The 22,220-nt window shown below is 40.0% G+C and overlaps 2 protein-coding genes across 4 annotated transcripts; both read right to left on the bottom strand.

The window, feature by feature from the left end:
• Positions 1–44: 44 nt before the first annotated feature.
• LOC116315493 (retinal Mueller cells isomerohydrolase-like) lies at positions 45–12,097 on the bottom strand. Of its 2 annotated transcripts, XM_039601416.1 has the most exons (15): positions 11,979–12,097; positions 11,016–11,098; positions 8,559–8,709; positions 8,052–8,159; positions 6,445–6,586; positions 6,068–6,215; positions 5,585–5,666; positions 5,313–5,445; positions 4,886–5,028; positions 4,668–4,797; positions 3,260–3,374; positions 3,026–3,120; positions 2,809–2,920; positions 1,978–2,144; positions 45–675 (listed from the first exon to the last, which is right to left on the bottom strand). In XM_039601416.1, the coding sequence occupies exons 1-14, from the start codon at positions 11,987–11,989 to the stop codon at positions 1,999–2,001; spliced, it is 1,599 nt and encodes a 532-aa protein (XP_039457350.1). In that variant the 5' UTR covers positions 11,990–12,097; the 3' UTR covers positions 45–675; positions 1,978–1,998. The 2 variants fall into 2 exon arrangements, with proteins under 2 accessions (XP_039457350.1, XP_031589680.1); XM_031733820.2 differs by having other exon boundaries at positions 45–2,144.
• A 1,731-nt stretch (positions 12,098–13,828) lies between these two features.
• Positions 13,829–22,060, bottom strand: depdc1a (DEP domain containing 1a). Of its 2 annotated transcripts, XM_031733761.2 has the most exons (12): positions 21,848–22,060; positions 20,449–20,714; positions 20,185–20,329; positions 19,907–20,037; positions 19,672–19,802; positions 18,917–18,964; positions 18,604–18,741; positions 17,236–18,243; positions 16,511–16,683; positions 16,176–16,352; positions 15,730–15,936; positions 13,829–15,266 (listed from the first exon to the last, which is right to left on the bottom strand). In XM_031733761.2, exons 1-12 carry the CDS (start codon positions 21,893–21,895, stop codon positions 15,129–15,131), a joined length of 2,610 nt encoding a protein of 869 aa, XP_031589621.2. In that variant the 5' UTR covers positions 21,896–22,060; the 3' UTR covers positions 13,829–15,128. The 2 variants fall into 2 exon arrangements, with proteins under 2 accessions (XP_031589621.2, XP_031589622.2); XM_031733762.2 differs by lacking the exon at positions 17,236–18,243.
• Positions 22,061–22,220: the final 160 nt, after the last annotated feature.

Below are 22,220 nucleotides of genomic sequence, written 5' to 3'. Positions count from 1 at the left end.
GTCGTTCCTGACTCAGAAAGCCTGACAGCGAGTTGATCTACAAGCGATTCATTCAATTCATTTGTTTGTTCTTTACAACACAAAGCATGAACAGCAGTGCATTGGCTTCTTTTACCTGTAGCCTTACATGTAAAAGAATGATTTCCAGTTTCTTCCTCACAGTGAGGATTAATTCTTATTAATTTAACATGAGTATCACTTTAGTAGTTAAGCCAGGTATCTGCATTGGATCAGAACTGGAAATGTCAGATCAGTGCAGCCTGTGTTTTGGTTTTAATTTAGTTCAGGAAGCATCTCAAGGAAATGTCATCCGGTTTTTGTAGTTTTCATCATCTTTTTTTATGTCTTGCTAAAAAAACAGTTGACTAGAAACATGCACTGTATTTCTGTCAGTTTGGTCCCAAAACAACCCAGTTTAGAATTTTTTTATTTTTTTTTATTTTTTTTTAGTTTAAATATCATGAATTTTAACATTTTGTGTAGTTTTTTGTTCGTAATGTTTTAAGCAAGAACACAGAACACAATTTTTTTTATTAACCAAAAAGGGAAATTACACATTCACATAAAATTTAAAAAGCTCATCTTATATCAACTAAAAACTACATGTAATATGAGAAGAGAAGACGCGTACATGTCGTTGGTCAGTGGGAGTGCTGATGCCAGGGTGGTACGCTGCTGAATAAACAGAGATCTGCTTTAGTTTAATAACCCAACATTTGACATACTGGTTGTGCAAACTGTGGACCTGCAGCCAGCCTTATTTCCAATCGTAGAAACATAGCACTTTTTTATTTACATGTACATTTTTTCTTCTAAATTCAACAATATAATTGGCTTATAAACAGTGCTGCCTATACGTGAAGGTCAATGATAAACAGCTAGCTTTCACAAAGCACTGTGGAAGTTTCATATACCTCATATTAACTGTATTTGGCGCCAAAGTTGTAACAAGCACAGTGTGTACACAGAAAGAAGTTTAGGAACATAATGTAAAAAGTGCAGTTAATCCAAAACTATTCATCTGGTATTATAACATTCTCACTGTTCAATTTGCTGTTGATTTTCTAAAAAGATGTTGAAATCTGAAGATTCAGATTGAATTCAATGAAGAGTCAATACGCAACAAGCAATGGTGCTTAATCCAAAGGACATGAATGCTCCAATATATCACTTTTTTTCTAATATAATGTTTATCTCAGGTTTGGATTGACACATTTGTGGGGGGGTTTTAGTATATGGCCAGACCCATATCCTGCTCATCATATAATTTTACTCGATTGGTAGGTGGTTGCTAGGTAACACAATGACGCCATGTCATGCAATTTTTGGACACTAAATGGGCCATTGTAGTCTTCTGGCAGGTGGTTGCTAGGCAACAGTTCATACAATAAATTAAGATCCTTCAGGAGCATGAGCCTCAGTGTATATGGGCCTAAGGTTGGACACAGCCAGTCTTGGTTGCTGAACTCCTGATGTTTTAGGAGGAGTTCATAGAAAGAAATATAGTAAAATCACATGTTCCAACGTTGCCCCAATTTTGTGATGAATGTATGTACAGATTTATTTTTACAACATGTGTTGTCAAAACAAATGCACATTAGCAGGTAACTTCCTGTGTGAAATGATTATTGGAAAGAAATTGTCTGTATTTGACCAAAATTGTTTCAAATACTTGAACCAAGCAAAACTACTGTCTGTGTACATTTGTAGCTGTATAACAACAGTTACATAAACATAAACTGATTATGCAGTAAATGTGGTTGATGTAATGCTATTAGTTTCGCTGGGCTTCTCCACCCCACCAGCTACACGAAAAATAGAACTAACATGCATTGTGTGGCCAGGTAACATATGACAGAGACTGCTGAGGATTATTTTTTTTAGCAGCATTGCAAAGCAATGATGGGGGTTCATTTCCATATGGAAACTCGTCTATGGTGGGAGAAAAGAGCCAGACTACTGTATTTCATGAAGCACCTGTTTGGACGAAACGGAGCTTCACGGCTTGTACATCCCATGCAGGGTGATGGGGATGATAGTGTTGACCTCTGCCCTGGCGAGCTCTGTCAGGTTTCTGGCATCCAGCACCAGCAGGGAACCTGGTCTCTGCGCACCTGGCTTTACCACAACGCTCAGCAACACACCTGCAAAACCCAGACATGGGAGGCAACTGCTTGCGTGTTCTACAGCAAACATTCTTAAGGAAAAACGCAAAAAGGTTGTTTCAAATGAGCGTAATGTGTCTACAGTTAGAGTTTGGGTGTGCATAGATTATGAATTATGAATCTTTGATGCTGGATGAATAAAAGAAAGTATAAGCTTGCATCCCATATTTAGGTTGTGTCATCTGTGCTAGGCAGAGATTTATGTAGCGTTTCTAAAAACTTTGGTTTGAAACATACATTACACAAAGTTAACTAATATATCAAACACTTTAATTGCCAATGGTGAATGACTGCAGTGTAACTTAAAATGTATCCTCACTCATCACATTTTCCATGAAAAATCAAAGCATTTACAGGAGTTTCACTTACTGGACATAGAAAATAATGCGCCTTTGGATCATAGACTGTATATAAAAATGGAGGCAGTCACTTTACCCATTGAGCATATTCTAGATTGTCCTTATTTGTTTTTATTTTTTTACTTAATGTAGTAACAACAAAAATGTTAAGCATCTAATAAAGAAGACAATAATTTAATAAATTAATTTCATGCTTGATTCAATATGATCTGAAACCCACAAACACACTGAAGACCAGTGTTAGTGTGTAATTCTGTGGGCTAAGATGTGAGAATGTGTCCTACCATCATCTTCCTGTGTAGCTCCGGGTGATGGCACAAACAGTGGCTCTGATGGGTAACTGTCCTCCTCCTGCCACACCCAGATCTCTTTGGTCTGCACATTCAGCTTGACGATCTAAAACAGCAACAAGTTTCTTTTAATGTCTTGTGGAGTTAGCTAACGTCATGGGCCCTGCAACTGTCCTCGTCTCCTGATGTGTCCAATGAAAACCCTTCTTACCCTGTCAGGAATGAAGTGGTTGAGTCCCAGGCCATAGGCGAAGGAGTACTTCTTCCCACAACACTTTGAATAGTTGATCTGTGGAAACTCGAAAGCTGAGAGAGTGACACAGAGAAAATAAATTAATATGAGCACATATTCATTATGTTATAACAATCAATGTATTATGTACCCTTCAGGATAAACATATTGGAATATACAGAGAACATGTAAACTATAATACATATGAGATACCCTGTCTTGGTCCAGAAAACAGCACTTCAGGTTCGAGCCAGATAGTACCGTCGCTGTCAAGAACGGCGGTCGCTGTAGTGTATGAAAGAGATACCAGATTCTTCCCCTGATCCTCCTGAAAACACACACAAAGTAGTGTGCAGAATACCATGGAGCTTAAAGATAAAGACATATCATCCCTAGGTTACAGTAAATGTTTTGGTTTCACGCTGTTTTTTTTAGGGTTAAATAAATATGGAATGCCAGAACATTTTGTTGTCACAAATGAAAATTATTTTGTATGTCATATTACAACTAGATTTTTATTTGTGTTATTTTGTTACTTCCTGGTATGACAAACAAGCTAACTAATTGGTCAGTTAGTCTACTTGTTAGTCCAGCTCTATGGGAACCATTACAGTAAGGATCTAATAAAATAAATACAAAAGTTAAAATACAATTCTATTTATACAGCACTTTTAAAGGTAAATATCTCAAACAAAATGTTTAAAATACAACGATAAAATTTGCCCAAAAGCAAGTTTTAGAATAGCCTTTCAAAACATCCTATTATTTCATTATTTTCTGATTCATGAATGCCCACAGTTTCGATGAAGGGTTCAGCAGGTGAAACAAAAGGTATTTAAATAAGTTTTTTAAGTTTTTAAATACATTTTAGGTTACATAGATAGGCTAATGATTGTTATTCCCAATTATACTATGATAAAATCTAATATAATAATAATATAATATTGTAAATGGTAAATGGCCTGTATTTGTATAGCGCTTTATTGTATCTAATATAATTAGATGTAATTTAACTTGACCTATTCTCAGATAAACACGTATATAAATAACAGTGACAACACCGTTTCCACTTATACTGTAGTAGCAAAACTTTGCTTTAGAGGCTGTGAGCTGACCAATTAAAAATGATATGAAGAGATGATTCCATGATTCCATTAATCACTATTTGTCATTTACAATGTTTCTGATCAATCCTACGACATACCAGATTTAAAAACTGGTAATACGACCTGTGTATAAGGTGTAAGTACCCTGTAATTATGTGCAATTTGCAGGCAACAAGTCAGGGTTTGGAGGAAACAATGAAACAATTACGCTGTAAGAACTACAACAAAGGTGCAAGTGTCCTGTACTTACATGGAATCTGCGAGCAACAAGTCAGGTTTTTGCAGGAAAAAATGAAATCGGAATCGGGCTTGCAACTCCCGCTCTAAAGGTTTGTATTCTTACCACTATACTATCTAACTGTGTTGTTATAATGAATTTTCTTCTGCATTTTAAAAAATGTGGCCTGCCTAATCAGTATGATGGATCCTGTTACAGTGCTAAATAATCACTAGTAATGATTGAACATATTACTGATGACATTAATAACTTGCACTATCTCTGTGTGTAGACTCACCCTGTGAATATCCAGTGGAAGGACATATCGTCTGACCTCAGGCTGTGGAGCTCGTGCAGCTGCTTTCTTCACCTCCTCCCACTCCTCTTTCAGATTAGCCAGGTACAGGTAGTTATACACAAATTCATGACTGTAAAGAAACACAGAGAGAGTGAGAGAGATAGAGATATCACATACGCATGTAAGACACTTGCACAGACACACAGCTTTACACTTACCCTTTCCACGTGCAGAGATCGACAACGATGAATCCTTCGTCCTCATAGGCGTTAATATGGTGAAAGAGGTTGAATGCAGATGTTCTGAACTTGTGACTACTCAGATAACCCGCTGGCTCTTTACTGGCCAAGTGGAACCATGTCTGCATCACACAAACACACATACTCACTGACCAGATGATACCAAGCAGACACACATGACCAATCAATTAATTTTTTCCCAGGAGAAGGCTTAGAAAATTGGAGCAAGCAGGTGACTTTAGTAAATAGCACAGCTGTGTGGCTTTTAGTGAAATTAATGCGAAAGAGTCCAAAAGATCTAATATAACTTATATTCAGATATTGCAGGTGTTTGTAACTCCAGCATTGACAAACAGACTGGATTCCAGGATTCCACAGGCCTTCTTTAATGCTGTGCCCTGCCTACCCCCATGCTGGCGTTGGACTCAAAGCAGTCCATGTATGTGGCTCCTCTGAAGCTCCAAGCTGACAAGAACTTGAGCAGGTTGATCTTCACCGGCTGCTCCACAAATACAAAATAGTTGTCTGTCATACCGAAGCTGGAGACAGATAAGCAAAACAGTGAAAGACACTCAGAGGCAAGGCACAGTTCATCTTAATGGTAAAATGTCAAATACAAAGAGAAAGGAACAAAAACAAAAAACAGGCTTTGTGTATATGTATGAGATAACTCTGCACCTGTGTACATAGGAGGGTTTAAGCCTCTCACTGCTTGGCAGCTGGACCAACACTTGGGACTTCTCTATGGGGTCTGATTTATCTGGAATCACAGAGATACAAACATATACATTGTTCCTGAAAATTTTATTTTAATTCTCTGCGTTCTGCTTTAACTTTTTTTTAAAACCTTTTTTTTCAATCTTTGGCTCATTTTCTTTTCTTCTTTTTTTCTTATCCGAGGTTTTCTTCTATCCTCTTCTCTCCCTTTTTATCTATCATATTATTTTTTTTTTGACAGTCTATCATCGCAGTAACAAACAGTCAGTGCTTACAAGCTTATCCCGAAAATTCAGGCATGATACTCCTTTCAAAAAGATAAAAATTTACTATGTAATTTAAAGGTCAATAAACATCAATAAACATAATAATAATAATAAAATAATAATCAATTAAAACATATCCATTGATAGTCATTGAGAGTGTTATGTATAATAAACTCACCTTTCGGAACAGGTGGGATCTTAACAATGTTATAAGCCAGACTCATGTTCTTGCCAAAGCAGTTACCAATGTTGTAGACCGTGCCATCTCGTTCAGTGTGGGGGTGGGCGGTCACCCCATTCACTGAGAGGTACTTACAAAGATCCACCTATTGTAAATTGGAAGACATTCAAGTTGAAAGCTAAATATGTAAAATCACAATCAGAAACAGTCATAGATGCTGCAGGGAAAGAATAATAAAGTAACTGAAAATGTAGCAATGTTGAAAACTAGAACTCTTCCTTCTGACATGGGAGGGGAGGGCATAGCTTTAATAAAGCTAACAGAAAATGATAATGGCTCTAGCTTACTGTAAATTTAAACCAATCAGCTCCCACCTTTTTTAATGTCTCCAGTGAATCAGGGTCAACCTTGGTAATGTAGTTGGTCTCAGTGACTGCGTAGAAGTCTTCACCAATCGGGTAGATGTTCACTAAACAGTTATCAGTCACTTCAATGCCTCTGAAGTAAGTAAAGAACCTGAAATTACAAGCACAAGGAAAACTTTATATTAAACCAACCGTTTCCCTAAACCCATATAATGTATAAAATAATAATACAAAAACACAGGCACAACATATATACTGTTACAAAGATGGTGGGTCACAATAAACATGGGCCAAGTTTCAAATAATGAGGTCAATGTATGTGGACCAAAAGCTCAAGCTTGACACTGTTTTACTTTTCTTCTTCTTCATAGCCTTGTTACTTCTCAGATCGATTACTGTAATTCACTTCTTTTTGGTTTTATTCAAAAATCCATCAATAAGCTTCAACGTGTCCAGAACTCTGCTGCCCGTATTATTACTAGGATTCTCTCTATTCACCACATCACCCCTGTCCTGAAGCAGCTTCATTGGCTTCCGGTCAAACATCACATCGATTTTAAAATACTTCTGTATACCTTCAAGGCTATTCATCTTCTCTCCCCTCCATATCTCTCTGGTTTGATTCAGATCATCGTCCCATCTCGGTGCCTCAGATCCTCTTCTTCTCTTTCTCTCTCAGTTCCTTCCCCTCATTTTGTCACTATGGGGGGCAGGGCCTTCAGCTGCTCTGCTCCTCGACTTTGGAATTCCCTACCTCCTGATATGAGAAATATCACCTCATTTTCTCTTTTTAAGTCTAGACTCAAAAGTCACCTGTTCAAAATAGCTTATTCCACATAACCTTTCCACTCTGCTAACTTTTAATCTGTTCCTTCTATTATGTTTCTCATTATTGTGTATATTCCCTGCTTTTATGCCTACTTTTACTACTTTGCTCTGTACATTGTCCTTGAGTGTTCTGAAAGGCACTTTTAAATAAAAAATTTATTATTTACTCCTGGGATTTTTAGCATCAAAGGGGAAGGATACCTTAATATGGTCATCTCAGGAACCCCAACCCGCCTATTGGTAAAACTACCTGTGTGTAAGGGGCAACCAATCAGATGAAGGTTGAGTTACAAGGCGGGAGCTAATAGATTGTTTACAGTGTATGAACTGAGAGGATGCACCAAGGCTCATTATAATATAAACATGGATATTTATTAGAATATTGATAGTTATTCATAACTATGACTCATGAAAACTACTATAATGAAGTTCAAGACTAGAAATATAGCACTGGGAATGAGCATGGTTCATTTAAAAACACTGAAAGGGGATATGTGGGATCAGTAACTACAGCTATGCATGAGTTAAAAAAAACAACAACAGGTTTCTCCAGGGGTTTAACGCTTTCAACATCATGTACTTCCTAACCACAGGAATGTTGGATCCTTCCAGTCTAACTGTTCAGCACAGTCTCAGCTTCACGCCAAATAAAAGGTTTTCTCTTCTCATCTTGTTTTTTTGCAATACATCAATAAAAAAATAATAAAGAAATAACCATACATTGACAATTGATTAAACGGAAAATCACATGAGAATCAAATCGTCTTAGGGCATGGGTTTGGGATTACCTCGAGAAGATGTTTTTGCAGGGGTCTGGGTAGGCTGCCGTGCCAAACTCGGTGATGACAACTCTGTTCTCTGTCATGGCCCGAACGTAGGCATCTGTCCTAATAAACCTGAGCACAAACATCAACTATGTCAGCCATTTTTGAATCCCACTCATATTACTTTAAACATTTTCATTGTGGCACATGACTGAAATCTTTGAAACACAAAAAGCCTTCTTGATTCATTGCCTGTTTCTTTGCAACATCCAACTTTTCCTCAGCTGCAAAGAACTGCAAACCAAAATCAGATGTCATAAAAACCCACAACTGGAGCTTGGAGCTGCTGGGAATATGAGAACCAAATTTTCTCCTTCTTCTTTTTTTGCTTTTTGGTGGATTAACGCCCTGATGTCAGTACAGCTAGAAACATGTACGTTTTTAAAAGGTATTTCCTCAGAATACTGCAACTTGAAATATGAAATATAAAAATAATGTGCTCTGCTGTTGTAGATTAGTATGTTTTCTTACTTCCGGTAGTAAGTCACCTGACCATTCTTCAGGTCAAACTTGTGGATGAGAGCCTGTCCATCAAACAGGTGCTGGAAATGTTCATCTCCCACCTCGAAGAGACCTGGACCCATCCTGAGAAGACTTCCCCCCAGCCATGACGGGATAACACCTGCAGTAATAAACCATCAAATGAAGCCGTGCACATCCTGACCACATGATGCCACATTCTGCTGTCTAAAAACTCAGACTGAAGGATTCTGTCCACACCTGTTTTCACACTATGCACAGCAAGTGGTTAGTATCAGACTTTACCCATTTCTAACACCCCAGTGTCACTTATAACACTACAGTATTTTTATCCACAAGACTGATTCTGGCAGTAACACCAAAAATGTGATGCATTTTGCATAGATGGGTAAACAGGTCAGGCCTGAAGCTGAGTATATCTCAGACTAAGTCAGACTAATGCAGGGGTGGGCAATCTCAGTCCACGAGGGCCGGTGTCCCTGCAGGTTTTAGATGTGTCCTCGAACCAACACAGCTGATTTAAATGGCTAAATTAGCTCCTCAACATGTCCTGAAGTTCTCCAGAGGCCTGGTAACGAACTAATTGACCCAAGGTGAGATCTAAAGCCTGCAGGGACACCGGCCCTCGTGGACACCGGCCCTCGTGGACACCGGCCCTCGTGGACACCGGCCCTCGTGGACTGAGATTGCCCACCCCTGGACTAATGTCTTCTCTCTGTTTTCTCTGCATCAAAGGATTTACTTTCACAGTGGCCTTTATGTTAACCAATGTACAACATTTAGTTCAATCAAAAAACATTACAATTAAACAGTAACAGTACATATACATGTATATGTATATACATATACATGCTACATATATACATATTTATTTGTATATGTTACATAATAATGTTATTATACATCCTAACTCTATTGATTTTCTTAAGTATTATGTTCATTTTATTATCCTTCTGTGATAGCGATGCTTGTGTCTTTCGCGTGTCATGTTCAATGTAGGTTACCTGTGAGTAACCTAATGGTCACCAAAGGAGTTTTATTTGAGTAAACATTAAATAGGGAACTAACTATAGGTATAAAAAAGAACTATACGTAATTTGAAAAAGCACACTAGTGTAGTGATAAAGCTGGCCTGTGTATTTTCAGATGTTAAGCTACTATGCCATACATATTTATTTTAGTGTATATTAGATGATTATGTTAATATAATCTGCTAACTTGTGTTTATTGTTTCACTATGACTTTGAAATAGGCAGTGCACTTGTGGATGCAATAGGAGAAATGCTGCTAGCAGATGTTTCCATTTGACATTTCAGATGATAAAAAAATAAGAGAAACCGCACACTTGTGATGAAATTTTGTTGTTAGATCAATGCAACCATCTGTGGAAGTTTTCAAGAGTAAGAGGGGTTAGAAAACCGTAAATGTAAATTTCATGTGAGGAAAACACAGCCAGTGTAAAATGCCTTAGCCCTGCATGTTATCTGAAGGCCACCAGATGGGGATAGCTGTCTATGGGAAAAGTCTTCCTGCATTTTCCTGTGTTAACCCTTTCCTGAGTTTATGGGCTCAGCCACTTATTTCAGGTATGAATGAACATATATGAATGAACAATGAAGTGTATTTTGTAAATCTTGGTTATACTATGTTTCAGAATGGCATGTCAATTTGTTGATGACTTGTGATTGACAAGTTGTTAGGGAGAGAGCAATCACACCTGCCCCCGTTTGCCGCACCTGCTTAAAAAAATGTATTTTTTTTAGTCCAAGATGGTGACAATGAAAAAACCAATCAGGTTCAATCAAGTTTCAAAACAGCACTTTAGAAATCAACAGATGACATCGTGACAGTAGCTGTATGTCCAGTTTTTATACTGTGCATGGCCTGGATCCTTCCCCTCCCCCTTTTCTACAGTCCATCATTGTAAACATATGCAATAACATGACCTGAAAGTTGTTGTGCTGTCATAAAAGCAAACCTTTACACTTTTAAGTTTAGAAAAATGGGCTCCCCCTTGTATACCTATCATTACCTGCCACCTTCATACTGAAAAGGTGAACATAAAACAGAAGAGTGTGGCACATTGTCACTCATAAGTACTACTCATTGATGCAAGTTTATGGAGACAGGAGGTCTGTCACAACTAAATGTTCCTCAGCAAAATAAAGAAATTTTCCCACATGTAATCCTTGATTTGTTCATACTTGCTACTGTGTCAAGCTGCAATGATAAATCTTTAGAGGACCATGAGTCTCTAGCAATATCTAAAGCATATTAAAGTGCAGATTATTCATTGCCACTAAATCAGAAATCTCACGTAATACTGGTACTGGAGGAAATGTCAGGTGATTCATTATCTTGGAATCATAATTGTCAGTGAATAAAGCCACACTGCCATCGACACAGCCATGCATTGCTACTTGTTTTTTGCCAGTCGCTCTTTCCTACCGGTGATAACTGCTGGTATGGGCTCATTCAGCTCCTCCACTGACTCAAAGATCTTCTTGTAGCTGGCAGCAGGATGCTCCACACTGCAAACAAAATAGAAAAAGTTTTTCTATATTGGACTTATTTCTTAAAGGAGTTCAGAAATAATGAAATGTGTCTACAAGTTTTGTCAACTGCTTGTTCCTTGCTTGTCTTGTTAACAGCCAGTTCGTTTGTCTTTTGTTGGATATTTTACCCATTGTCCTCCCCTCAAAGGGAGGGAGTGTGTAATTGGTTCCATTTGTTTGTTTGTATGTCTGTTTGCAGTCTAGCATCCATAGCTGTCAAGATATCATTTTCACATTTTCTCAGACGGTAGATACCAATAACAGCTCGAGATGATTTACTTTTTGTGAAAATCAGGTCAAAGTCAAGGTCACACTGCATTATACTTCCTCAGTTGTCTTCAAACTTCACAGAAATATAGTGGGCCTCCTCTGGGGGTTCTGAGTGGTCTTGTTTTGTCATGTATTATTATTTTAGTGTTTTCTTACAATTTTCTATTCCTTTTGAAATCAACATTCTTTCTCACAGTTTTGTTTTTCTGTTCCTTGCTTGGCTTCATTTGTGTGGTAGAAGCAGGGCTGAAATTCTTCCTCAGTTACTCGGCCAAGATTCCTTCAGAGTACAAACATCAGCTTTTCTGAGCTTTTTTAAGATCCATTGAGTATTTTACTGCAGCACCAACGACTTACTGTGAATTTTCAGGTTGAAATTCTCGAGGTAAACTGTTTGAAATCTGCTCCGATGACTCATCATCAGATCATTTCTCGCAGAGCAGAACAAAGCACGTCTGCAAGCTGCTTTCTCTTATGTCGTTGGGGAAAACCAGCAAAACCCAACCTCGAAAAGTCATTTTCAAGCTTTCAAGCGTTTCTCCTCACTGCCATTTATCTGAGAAACTAAAGAGAATATGTTACTCACCGGCTGACCATGCTGCTACGCTCTTCACACACTTTCACACAAGCTGCTTACAAAAGAGGCTCTGGCTTGTATTTAAACCCTGCACAGATTTCCTGTGGTAAGCAATGGAAACGGTGCCCCATCCACCCTCCTCTCCTTCTCCCCTCCCCTTTTCCATCCCTCCTCGCTCCCTGTCCTCTTCTTCTCCTTCTCTCCTCTCCTATTTTCCCTTCATGCCTTTTGCTCCCCCTTTTCAGCACCCCTCCCCAAACCTCTTCCACCTCCCCCCCAAGTCTTAACCAGAGCTGAACAAACCAGCTTTGTGTCTTCTCCTTTCAGACGTCAGGCCCCCGGCTCTTTGCAGAACTTTCTCCGGCCCACCTAAACAAGGTCTGGGAACACAAACAGTCACCAGTGATGTGGGTCAAACTAGCAAATTCAGCCTTTAAAAGCAGTGTGTTTGAAGGTGGATATGCTTGCAGAAAGAATCTTATCTAATTAGTTCCAGACAGCTTTGACAAAGGCTGAGAAACTATTTTAATTAGCTACTCAGTGAGGAAGGAGAGTAACACACACACACACACACACACACACACACACACACACACACACACACACATAAATGGGCTGGACAAACTGTCATTTTTTTTTTGTCTCCGTCAACTCAGCTTGGTGGTGAACAGGACATCTCTTAACAGACTAATGCTGATGATTGTCTGTTAATAAATAAACAAAAAAAAAGTCATTGAGAAGTGATGTCAAACATAGGGTCCTTGGGCCAGAGGTGGTCTGAGAATGGCTGTCCAACCTGTTCATTTCATCCTGCGACAAGTCTGAATTCTTATTGGTTTGAGATGCTTTCACACTGATAGATATACCACCTGCGGCCTGCAGTATCACAAGAAATTCGGGTGGGTAAGTCAAGGAGCTGTATCAAAGTGTTTCTTTGATTTACAACCTAAAGCTGATAGCTATCTAGACCAGACTTTTGGGTCTTGACTGCGATCGTGGTGTTGGTGTCTACTGGAGCGCGTTCAGTTGCATTATCTGACAAAACATTAAGACACAAATCAACCATTTATTTTGTGATTCAGATTTAGTGAATTAAATTCTAGTATTTTAATAATATGTTAACACAAATTATCAGGCATTTAGCAACTTATTGTAACATCTAAATATCTCTGCTTCTGGATCACAAAATCCAACAAGACAGCAGCCAAAATGCTATAACCTAAGTTTTAAAGGCAGAATCCAGAAACCAGTCGGAAATCATGCTTACTGTGTCCATCTTTTAGATACATGATACTTCTTCCATGGCATAATAATATGGTTATTGTTATGCCATGGAAGAAGGATCATGTAAATATTAGATCACAAGAAAGATCACAATATCACAGTAGCACTAGTGCCACTTTATGGAGGTAATAGATGACAATAAAAATCTGAAATCATGAAGCCCGCAAGTTTACACATTTGCAAATAAACTTTGTGGTTTAATTCTGACTGGCTATACTCAGATTATAGCTACTTCTAAAAAGTAACAAAAAGCTGAGACACTTCGGGCACACTGAACAAGCTTCTTTAGTAGCAGCCTGGGTGCTCGTGTTTGTTCTGCCTGCTGCTTTGTGAAGCAGCTTTTAGGTTTAAACAGGCTCCAGGATACAAAATGCATTTAGGTGTTGCTCAATTATGATTTTAACATCATTGCAAAAACAAATCTCTCCAACACAAACATCAATTTAATATCAAAGGAAAAAAAATCCTGCCAGGTAGATGTTCAACACCAGACATAATAATAATAACAATAATTATTATTATAATAATGTTCTAACTAAAGCTGTCACTTCAATACAACCACCACTGAAACACTGAACAGCTAAACAAATTTATTTCCCAGGACTTTGCATAGTAAACAATGTAGAGGAACAGTTGTAGGTACAAAACACAGAGAACACCGATGATGAATCCGTGTGTGGTTAAACATGCATGCACCATCTGATCTGAGGTAAACACAAACATACCATGGTAGAAGTAATACTTCATGTAGCTTAAGATAAATAAAGGAGCGTTTGACACCATTTGAATATTAAAATTTCTTCAGACACTTGACATGAGTTGTGTAATTCCCCTCAGCGTGCAGCACTGAAATGAATGGATGCGCATTCAGGTCAAGCTCTCACTAGGCACTACCCAAGCCAAAGGCATATCAGGTGTCTGATGGAAAAGCTTGGTTTGGGAAGTCTAATAAGCCTTAAATACGTATAAATTACCACACTGGTGATTGACATAAGCATGCTGGCCTAGCTCCAAGTGCAAACAATCCACTAAACAAAGCAGGCATGAGACACACAAGCTCAAGAAGTAAAAAGAAACTGGAAAGATTAACACGATTTAAAATAACTGAGCTAGATATGAAAAAGCTGGCACCCTGAAAAAAAAAAAAAAAAAAAATCACCAAGAAATAAAACTAAGATTTCAAAAAGAGTTTTAAAAACTCCAAACTCGACAGAGGGAAAAATAAGATGAGCGCAAAGAAAGAAAATGCTCAACATCAGGCCTGACAAATAGTTTCAAATAAAACTTAAGCATCTATGACAGAAAATATTGAAACTTCATAAAACATCAGAAAAACGAAAAAAAAAAACCCCCACAAACAACAACTAGCACTCCTCCTGTTGTCAGTATTCATATAAATTAAGAAATCTAATTGCTCCCATATTGACCAGTGATCTTAGAATGGAATATTTTTCTCCCAATTGCCTTTTGGAGCTTGCTTCTTACTTGAACACACACACGGGCCAGTATCAGATACAAATAGCAAAGAAAAGTGAGGGGACAACAGGTAAAGAACCTTTCTTCATAAATCATGTATTCAGAGAACCTAAATGGTATGAACGGCTCTGTAGAGCTACGGTCACAAGCCTTCATCTAAGTCAGCACTCAAAACTCAATACAAATATACACAACACATGAACACACAAATCAACTCCTGTTAAAATCATCCAGTCTGCATTTACTTACAATAAACACAACAGTAACAACAGCATTTCCAATGTAACACACTGCTTTTGGCTGCCATGGGAAAAACGACTTCTCAATTGTCCTGCCAGGAGTGTGATATCAGTGCAGCGATCACGACGTGAGCGGCGAGAGCGCGCCTCCTGCACTCGTTCAGTTCCTGATGCTGAAAGCTTTGGTCTTCTTGATGTTGAGGAGTGGAGGTTTAATCTTTGGTTTGTTGTCAGTCTTGCTCTCTCCGTCCGAGGAGGGGAATCGTTGCCTGTAGATGTCTGGGTACTGCTTCTGAAACTTAGGAGAACAATAAGAAAATTACACTTTGCTGAGTCTGCAGATTTCCAGCATTTTTGAGGATATAAAGTGACTTGTTATATCCTTGTGTGAACTTCAGGAATCTGAAGGCTACTGAAAATAGCTTTCAAGTTGAAAACACTGCAAATCGACTCAAAACCAAATACGTGTGAATGTGTATCAAAGATAGCCACTGTTACCTCTCCCATAGGTACGTGGGATACTGTTTAAAACCATGGGGTTTGGGATGTTAGCTACCACCGTCACAGTTTAAAACAAACTATCATTTACAATTATCATCATGCCATACTGAAGGAAATTTGAAACTTGATGAGAAACACATTGGTCAAGTACAAGGGTTACAAATCAAGATAGGAAGAGGGACGCTTCTTTATCCACTTTGCATCTTTGTGCAAACAGAACCAGACTTCAGGCATCGCCTGGACTTTGAGTAGACCGTTACCTGTTTCAGTTTCTTGCGTCTGTCCTTCTCACTGATGTTTTGATCTGTCACCAGGATCTCTAGCAGCTCCTCCATGGCCTTCTGAGAGGACTCCAGTTTTTGCTGTTCAAACTCAGTGCCACTGATCTGATGGCAGAACGTATAGACCGGGACTGGAGGGCAAACCGGATTGCTTTTGTCAGTCTTTGAAACAGAGTCCATCGGGACCTGAAATCAGGACAGTAAAAACATGAAGAAATCAACATGTTAACAGATTTTAAAGCTCCCAATGAAGCTGGCAGGTTCCCCTCAAAGCGCCAGCAGCATGAAAAGGTGTATTTTGAGCATTCACAGCTATCAACTTGCTTCTGCAGGTTGTATTTGAACAGACATGCATGGTATCACTTACTCTGCTTCTTTAAGAATTAGTTAGTTGTGGTTTACAGTTTTACAGTTTGAAGGTATACCTGTGCTGTTCGTAGGTACTGTATATGGTCACTGATGGCACCAAGCAGGTACTCTGGGACTGAGAGGATGCTTTGCTGATGGTCCATTAAAAATGACACCAGCCTGGTTGCTAACAGCTCATCCAAATCACACTCCTCAGCACTGCCCAGGACACAGCCTGAAAATGTGTGAACCATCTGAAATCCACAACAAACATCCAGATACACAAGTGAATAAAAGGTAAACAAACAGGGACATCATGATAAAAGAACATGGAATACATGTCTGTGCTCACACTTCTTTAGGGAATGTTCAGAGTATTAGAGAGGAACAAAAATATTTACTAGCTCCTTACCAATGTCCGGGTGCCGATAGCAGGGTGGAGGCGAGGCATGTCTACATTCTGGCTGATGCGTGACGCCATCCTCATGAGCAGCTGCAACTTCCTGCGGGAGGCGGGTGGAAGGAGGAGGGTGCAGAGCTGCAGGGCCTCGATGGCTACACGTTCACACTGAGGCTGAAGAACGCCTACATGCAGGAACACCGTTAGAAAGTCACGCACACGCAAGTAAGTGTTTTCAGTCAAACTGAAGAACCACACTTCGGGACCACATTCATCCATTGCTACGTCCCATTTGATAGACTACACAATGAATGGATGAATGAGACGATGAATCGACTACAGCTATGGTGTGAAATGAGGCAGGTAAAGCTTGTGAACATGACACTGCAGCACGACTGTCACCCAGGAATGAAGGACTCCTACGCCATCTTCCTTTTAGACTGTTTATATAGATTTTAATGAAATCTGGGGGTCTGTACGACAAAACAAGCTCTATTTATCTGGCTAAACTGTGCTGCAGCTACATGATCTGTGAAACAGACTTTTGCCTTTTTCCTGCTGTTAAATGTTAAAGGTCAACTGCTGAATACAAAAACAGAAGTCATTTTCTAGAACTGGCCTCCCTGCTTCACGCTTTGAGTGAGGGAACAAACTGGAACTAGTAGGGGTTAGATGTTAGATGAGGTTAATTTGATTAGACAAAGACACAGAGACAGGTAGAGGTGAGAGGGTCTTACTGTGCTCATTTTGGTTTTTGGGGGGCTGGGAGTTGCCGGCAGACACAGACACAGGCGCTTTGAGCAGTGAAACAGGTTGTGACAGGTGGGACACTTCCAGAGAGCTGAGGCAGCGGCGAACGGCAGCGGGTGCAGGAAGCGTCCAAAGATTAGAGGTGCTGGAGGCCGGTCTGGGTCCTGTAGCAGCATTAGACCCTTGTGCTTTGGTTGCAGCAGATGAGAAAGAAGAAGGGAAAGGACGAAAGTAGGAAGAGAAGGGATGACAGGAAGACAGTGATGGAGGATGTGAAGCTAAGGAAGACTGATGCTGACTGGAAGGAGAGTTTATGCTGAGGCAGCTGGCTGCTCGACCCTGCCACTTAAGCTCTTTGACATCTTCCTCCCTGGTCTCTATGACGATGTCCAGGCAGCTGCTGAAGCTGTGAGGCCGTAAGGAACGAGACCTGTGTGAAGCTGACAGTCCAGCCAAGGGTATGACAGACAGCCTGTTTCTGGCTGTAACTCCTGGAGCGTTTTCAGAAGTAACGGGTGCTGGTTTGGACACAGATGTCCCGAATGAACGAGTGTGAGGTGTTGTGATGGAAGAGCTGTCGTCCTGGCTCCTGTTGCTATAGGCACAGGATGCCAGGCTGTCACTGGACTGAAACAGCTGTTGTCTGGTAAGAGGGGCAGAGTCATCCAGGATGGTTTCCAGGGAGCAACTCCTTGTTTGAGGTCTGGTGGGAACAACTGTACTGAGGCTGATGCAGCTGCCTCCTAATGGGCCGTCATCCGCATCAGCGCCGCCGCCTCCTTTCAGTGCTGCCAGCCGGGACTGAAGTTTCCCACCAATTACCTCGCTCATGGGGGATTCTGTCTCGTCGCATGTCCCCTGTCTGAGCAGCGATAGGAGGAGACACTCCGTGGAGCGAAACGACGACTTGGCTGGAGGGGGGACTGCAGGAAGGTCCGATTTCTTGCGCTTCAAATGCTGGCGCATAGAAGGCGCTGCAACGTAGCCGCAGAACACTGAAAGCGGATGAAGACATGGAGAAGGGGGGCAGAGAAAGCCAAGGGGGCAGGCAGGGTGTCAGTGCAAGCAGACAGCAAAGGGGAAGGAGAAGTTTTAGTTAGTTCAAACCATTACTGTTCATACAGCTGATCAGGCACAACAAAAACAAAAGGTGCAACAGCTCACATCACAGTTAGGATTCCACAAACAACCAAAACTTCTGTCAGGGGGTCACAAAGCACTGTTAGAGGTCAAACACTCAACTCACAGTGGAGACAACATGTCAGAAAAGACCTGCAGCCAAATTTGATCCTAACATAACACCAACATGTAGATTCTGAAAGGCCTAAATGATTAACAGGAAGCAGCAAACCCACCTAGAACATTGATAAACAGTTCATACAGTTCATATGTGAGCAGTGGCTGCGGGAGGCTGTAGAAGTAATCGGACACCGTTTTGAAGACATCTCTTTCAAAGCCAGGATAGGATTGCTGTGTGCCGTTGTACTTTGGCCCTGGAAATAAACGCCATGTTACTGCAACTGTAACAACACTGAATAATATCTGAAAGTTTATATTATTTTTTCCTTCAAATGAGATTTAGATCAATCAAACTAAATTTAAAAAATCTATACAAAGGGCTTATTCCTTTTAAAACTGTTAGTGCAGGACATAGTTGCTGCTACTCACAATTGGCCAGGCTCCTCATGGCAGACAGAACCCAGTCTGGAAGGTCATCTATGGAGGCAGTTCATATGTTAGATTCTTCGCTGGTTTACAGTATAAAGTAGGGATGTCAAACTCATTTTACATTGTGGGCCCCCTTTGATCTTGAGTGGGCTGAACAAATGAAGCCCCTCTTTATCACAAAGGGCCCCACTATAATTTTTGTTATGTTCTAGTAATATAATGACAATATACAAACAATTTGAAAATTGTGTTTGGGTTTCAATTGCAAGAATTACTGTGTAAAATAACAGAAAAAATTCATTGGCTAATTCAGATAAGAGTGAGAAGAAAAAAATGTGCATTCACGTGTGCAGTTTTGTCTTGCTATAAAATACTTAAAATTTAAAAGAAGAACAAACAAAAATATTTGTGGGTGTTTTCTTGTACTACTTGAACACTAAAGTGGCTCTCCAATGAGATGACAGTGTCAGAAGTAGCCCGCAGCTCATTTAAGTTCGAGACCCCTGGATTAAATTATGTCCAGACCTTTTGGTTCAAAATTGCCCAGAAACACCACATTTTCACAGATACTTTAACCTGAAGAAAAATTTTTTATTATGTTGTTTTGGCCTTTTACACTGGAGTCTGGCACTTCTGGGACTTTAGTATGTGGTTCATAGCACATCCCTATGGTAAAAAGTGTTTTTTCAAAAGATGAGGTCTTTATACATAAATTATTTATAATTTTTTTCCTTTATACTGGTGTGTGAACCTACTGGTCTTGTCATCCAGTGTGACCACTCCGTGTTTGTTGACTTTGGTCATATTGTGGATGATGTTCTGTGGATTCACATAACGATGGTCTAAAACCTCATCAAGAGATGGAACATCCAGAATCCTCTGAAGGCTGAAACACATACAAGTTTTAGACATAAATGGAAGTCTTTCTCAGTATTTTGGGGTTTTTTTGCACAGAAGGATTTTTGGGGGGTTATATTTGTGTGTTTATACTGGGTCAGCGTGATGTCTCTCCAGATCTCCTGTTCATCCTCCACTGTCAGCTCTCGTCTCTGTTGCTGCTGCTCTTCTTCGGGCTGATTGTCGCCTTCCTGCTGTATTCGGAGTGCAGGATCCACATTTTCCTGAAACAGATGTACGGAACAAGAACCAACATTACAGAGTCGATCTTATTTTTTTAGATTAGTGCAAAACTGCATCTGTGAACTTGTTTTTCTCTCAAAAGCAACATATTATTGTTTTAAATTGAATCAGTGATAAATCTAACTCACCTGGGTCTCCTTCTCCTGCCTCCGTGTGCTTCTAAACCTGAAGAAACCTTCTTTGTCCTTGAATGAAGCTCTCTTTTTTATGGATCTGGACTCTGAGGCTGGAGCTGAATAGGGGATGGGTTTCAGAGGAGAAGTGGAGGGAAACCTTTGGACAAAGAAAAAAAAAAAAAAACAGACTGTTTGATGCTATGTGGGGCACAATCAACATATTAAGCCCTATTTTGTTAAATAATCCCCAAAAGCACATTTCTGTCAACAGATTACCTGTACAGCACATTGTTGTCCTCCAGGTCCTCTGTTCCCCAGCGTCCCTTTACATCTTCAATCACATGGTTCTTCAGAAACTTCTTCAGGAGCTGAACTGTCTGCTGCCTGGTAACGTCGGGGCCAAAGTTGCTGTTGTTACAGAGCAGCTGGTGCAGCCAATCAACAGCAGCAGAAGCAGTGAAGCAGGAAGCATAGTGCCTGAAGTTCTGGCGATGCTTCCTGAGGGGCATGCCAGCCCGAAACAAACGTGTCACCTCATTCCACTGAAACAGGACACGCAGAGTTCAAGCAAGGAAACAAGATAACAACGTGTCATACTGTACGGAATTGCTCCATAGGAAAGCTGATAAAAGTGCACAACAATATAATGACAATTGACCGTGAGAAGTAACAGTGGGAACGACCGGACGCTTCTACTAAAGAGAAGATCGCTCAGCTGTAATTAAGCAGGCACAGTATCTGCTGATTCAGATGCTGGCAGACATATCCAAGCGTTGGTACACATTTCATCAACTGGTAGCTCATTATGCTCAAAATTTAAAAAGCAGCGTTAAGACCAGTTTTACATTAAAACAAACTATTTTGGTTACTGCAGGCATATTGCAGATTCAGGGATCACAAGACAAAACCCAATGACCTCAAAAACAAGTTATTATTTACAAATTTTCACTTGTTGTCATTGCAGCCACTGCAGAAGTCACTTAAGTTGTGCAATAAATTTCTGCACTGATGGACTGGAGGTTTGACAGCAACCGGACTGACAGGTGATCTATCCTTTAGGTCCGTCATTAAAGGTGGAAGGATTTTCTTTTTTTAAAACATATAAGTTTCTTTAAGAACCATATCTGTCAGCCCTATGATACCTGCGCATCTGTTAAACTTATACAATAACAATACAATGAATGAACTAATATTTGTAAACAGAATTGTTCTAAATATTCCAATTCCACTATCCCAGTGACTAGAAACTCAAATATGTGAGTGTCTATAGGTCACGGAACAAAGGTTGTTGACATATATATTTAAAAGATATCACCGCATATATTGGATTAAAATCACATCAGTTGCGTTAATGAAAATTCGTACTTTAAAGTCCGGTTTTCAAACGCCATGTAAACTAATCGGTCATATTAGCTGGGTTACAGGTGACGTTTGTTGCTGAAACAAAGTCATGAAGATGATATTAAATCAGAGAGAGCGACAATTGTGCAACGCTGAAACACAGAGAGGATACTTTACTGTCAATTTCTTGCAGTATTGCTTTTAGAGAAGCCGGCAAAACGCGTGTGTTTAAACGTGCTGTTTAAAAGCAGCTACAGCTGAGCTTAGCGCTTCCGTTGATGACGATCTTACACTGAGTAGCTAGGTATTAGCTAGCTCGTGAACTTTAACTTACCAATTTCGTGGCTCGGTACGGTCCAGGGGTGATAACATGAGAACTCATATTTATCACGGAAGGGCAGCGCTAAGGGTTTCCTTCATTCGCTGTAGCGACGGATACTATCCATCACTCGAAGAAATATTTACGCATTTCTCGCTACAACCTTTAGTTTAGTTACGATGAAACTCTCCACAGCCTGGCTGCTCCTCATCTGTTCAAAATTACGAGCCCTGCACTTCTGCAACCGGATTGGACGGGCGTTCTGGTCACGTGACCAGCCTCTAACGGAAGAGGGTGGAGGATCAAAACAAAAAGTGGACTGTATAGGGGTAGCAAGGGTATTTGAAAATTCTTCCAGTTGACACTAAACTTAGGTCTACAGTTAGTT

This window comes from Oreochromis aureus, linkage group 17, assembly GCF_013358895.1.
Source record: "Oreochromis aureus strain Israel breed Guangdong linkage group 17, ZZ_aureus, whole genome shotgun sequence".
In the NCBI taxonomy this organism is placed as follows: Eukaryota; Metazoa; Chordata; class Actinopteri; order Cichliformes; family Cichlidae; genus Oreochromis; species Oreochromis aureus.
The sequence above is the reverse complement of the archived record's forward strand: the minus strand, read 5'-3'. Positions and strand labels throughout refer to the sequence as shown.

Coding starts and splice junctions, on each gene's coding strand:
- depdc1a (XM_031733761.2), bottom strand. CDS start 21,895: ATGAGTTCTCATGTTATCACCCCTGGACCGTACCGAGCCACGAAATTG. Junction 20,330..20,448: donor GACAACAATGTGCTGTACAG/GTAATCTGTTGA, acceptor CTTTGTCCAAAG/GTTTCCCTCCACTTCTCCTC. Junction 19,803..19,906: donor AGAGACATCACGCTGACCCA/GTATAAACACAC, acceptor TATGTGTTTCAG/CCTTCAGAGGATTCTGGATG.
- LOC116315493 (XM_031733820.2), bottom strand. Junction 5,446..5,584: donor AAACCCTCCTATGTACACAG/GTGCAGAGTTAT, acceptor ATCTGTCTCCAG/CTTCGGTATGACAGACAACT. Junction 4,798..4,885: donor GATCTCTGCACGTGGAAAGG/GTAAGTGTAAAG, acceptor GTTTCTTTACAG/TCATGAATTTGTGTATAACT.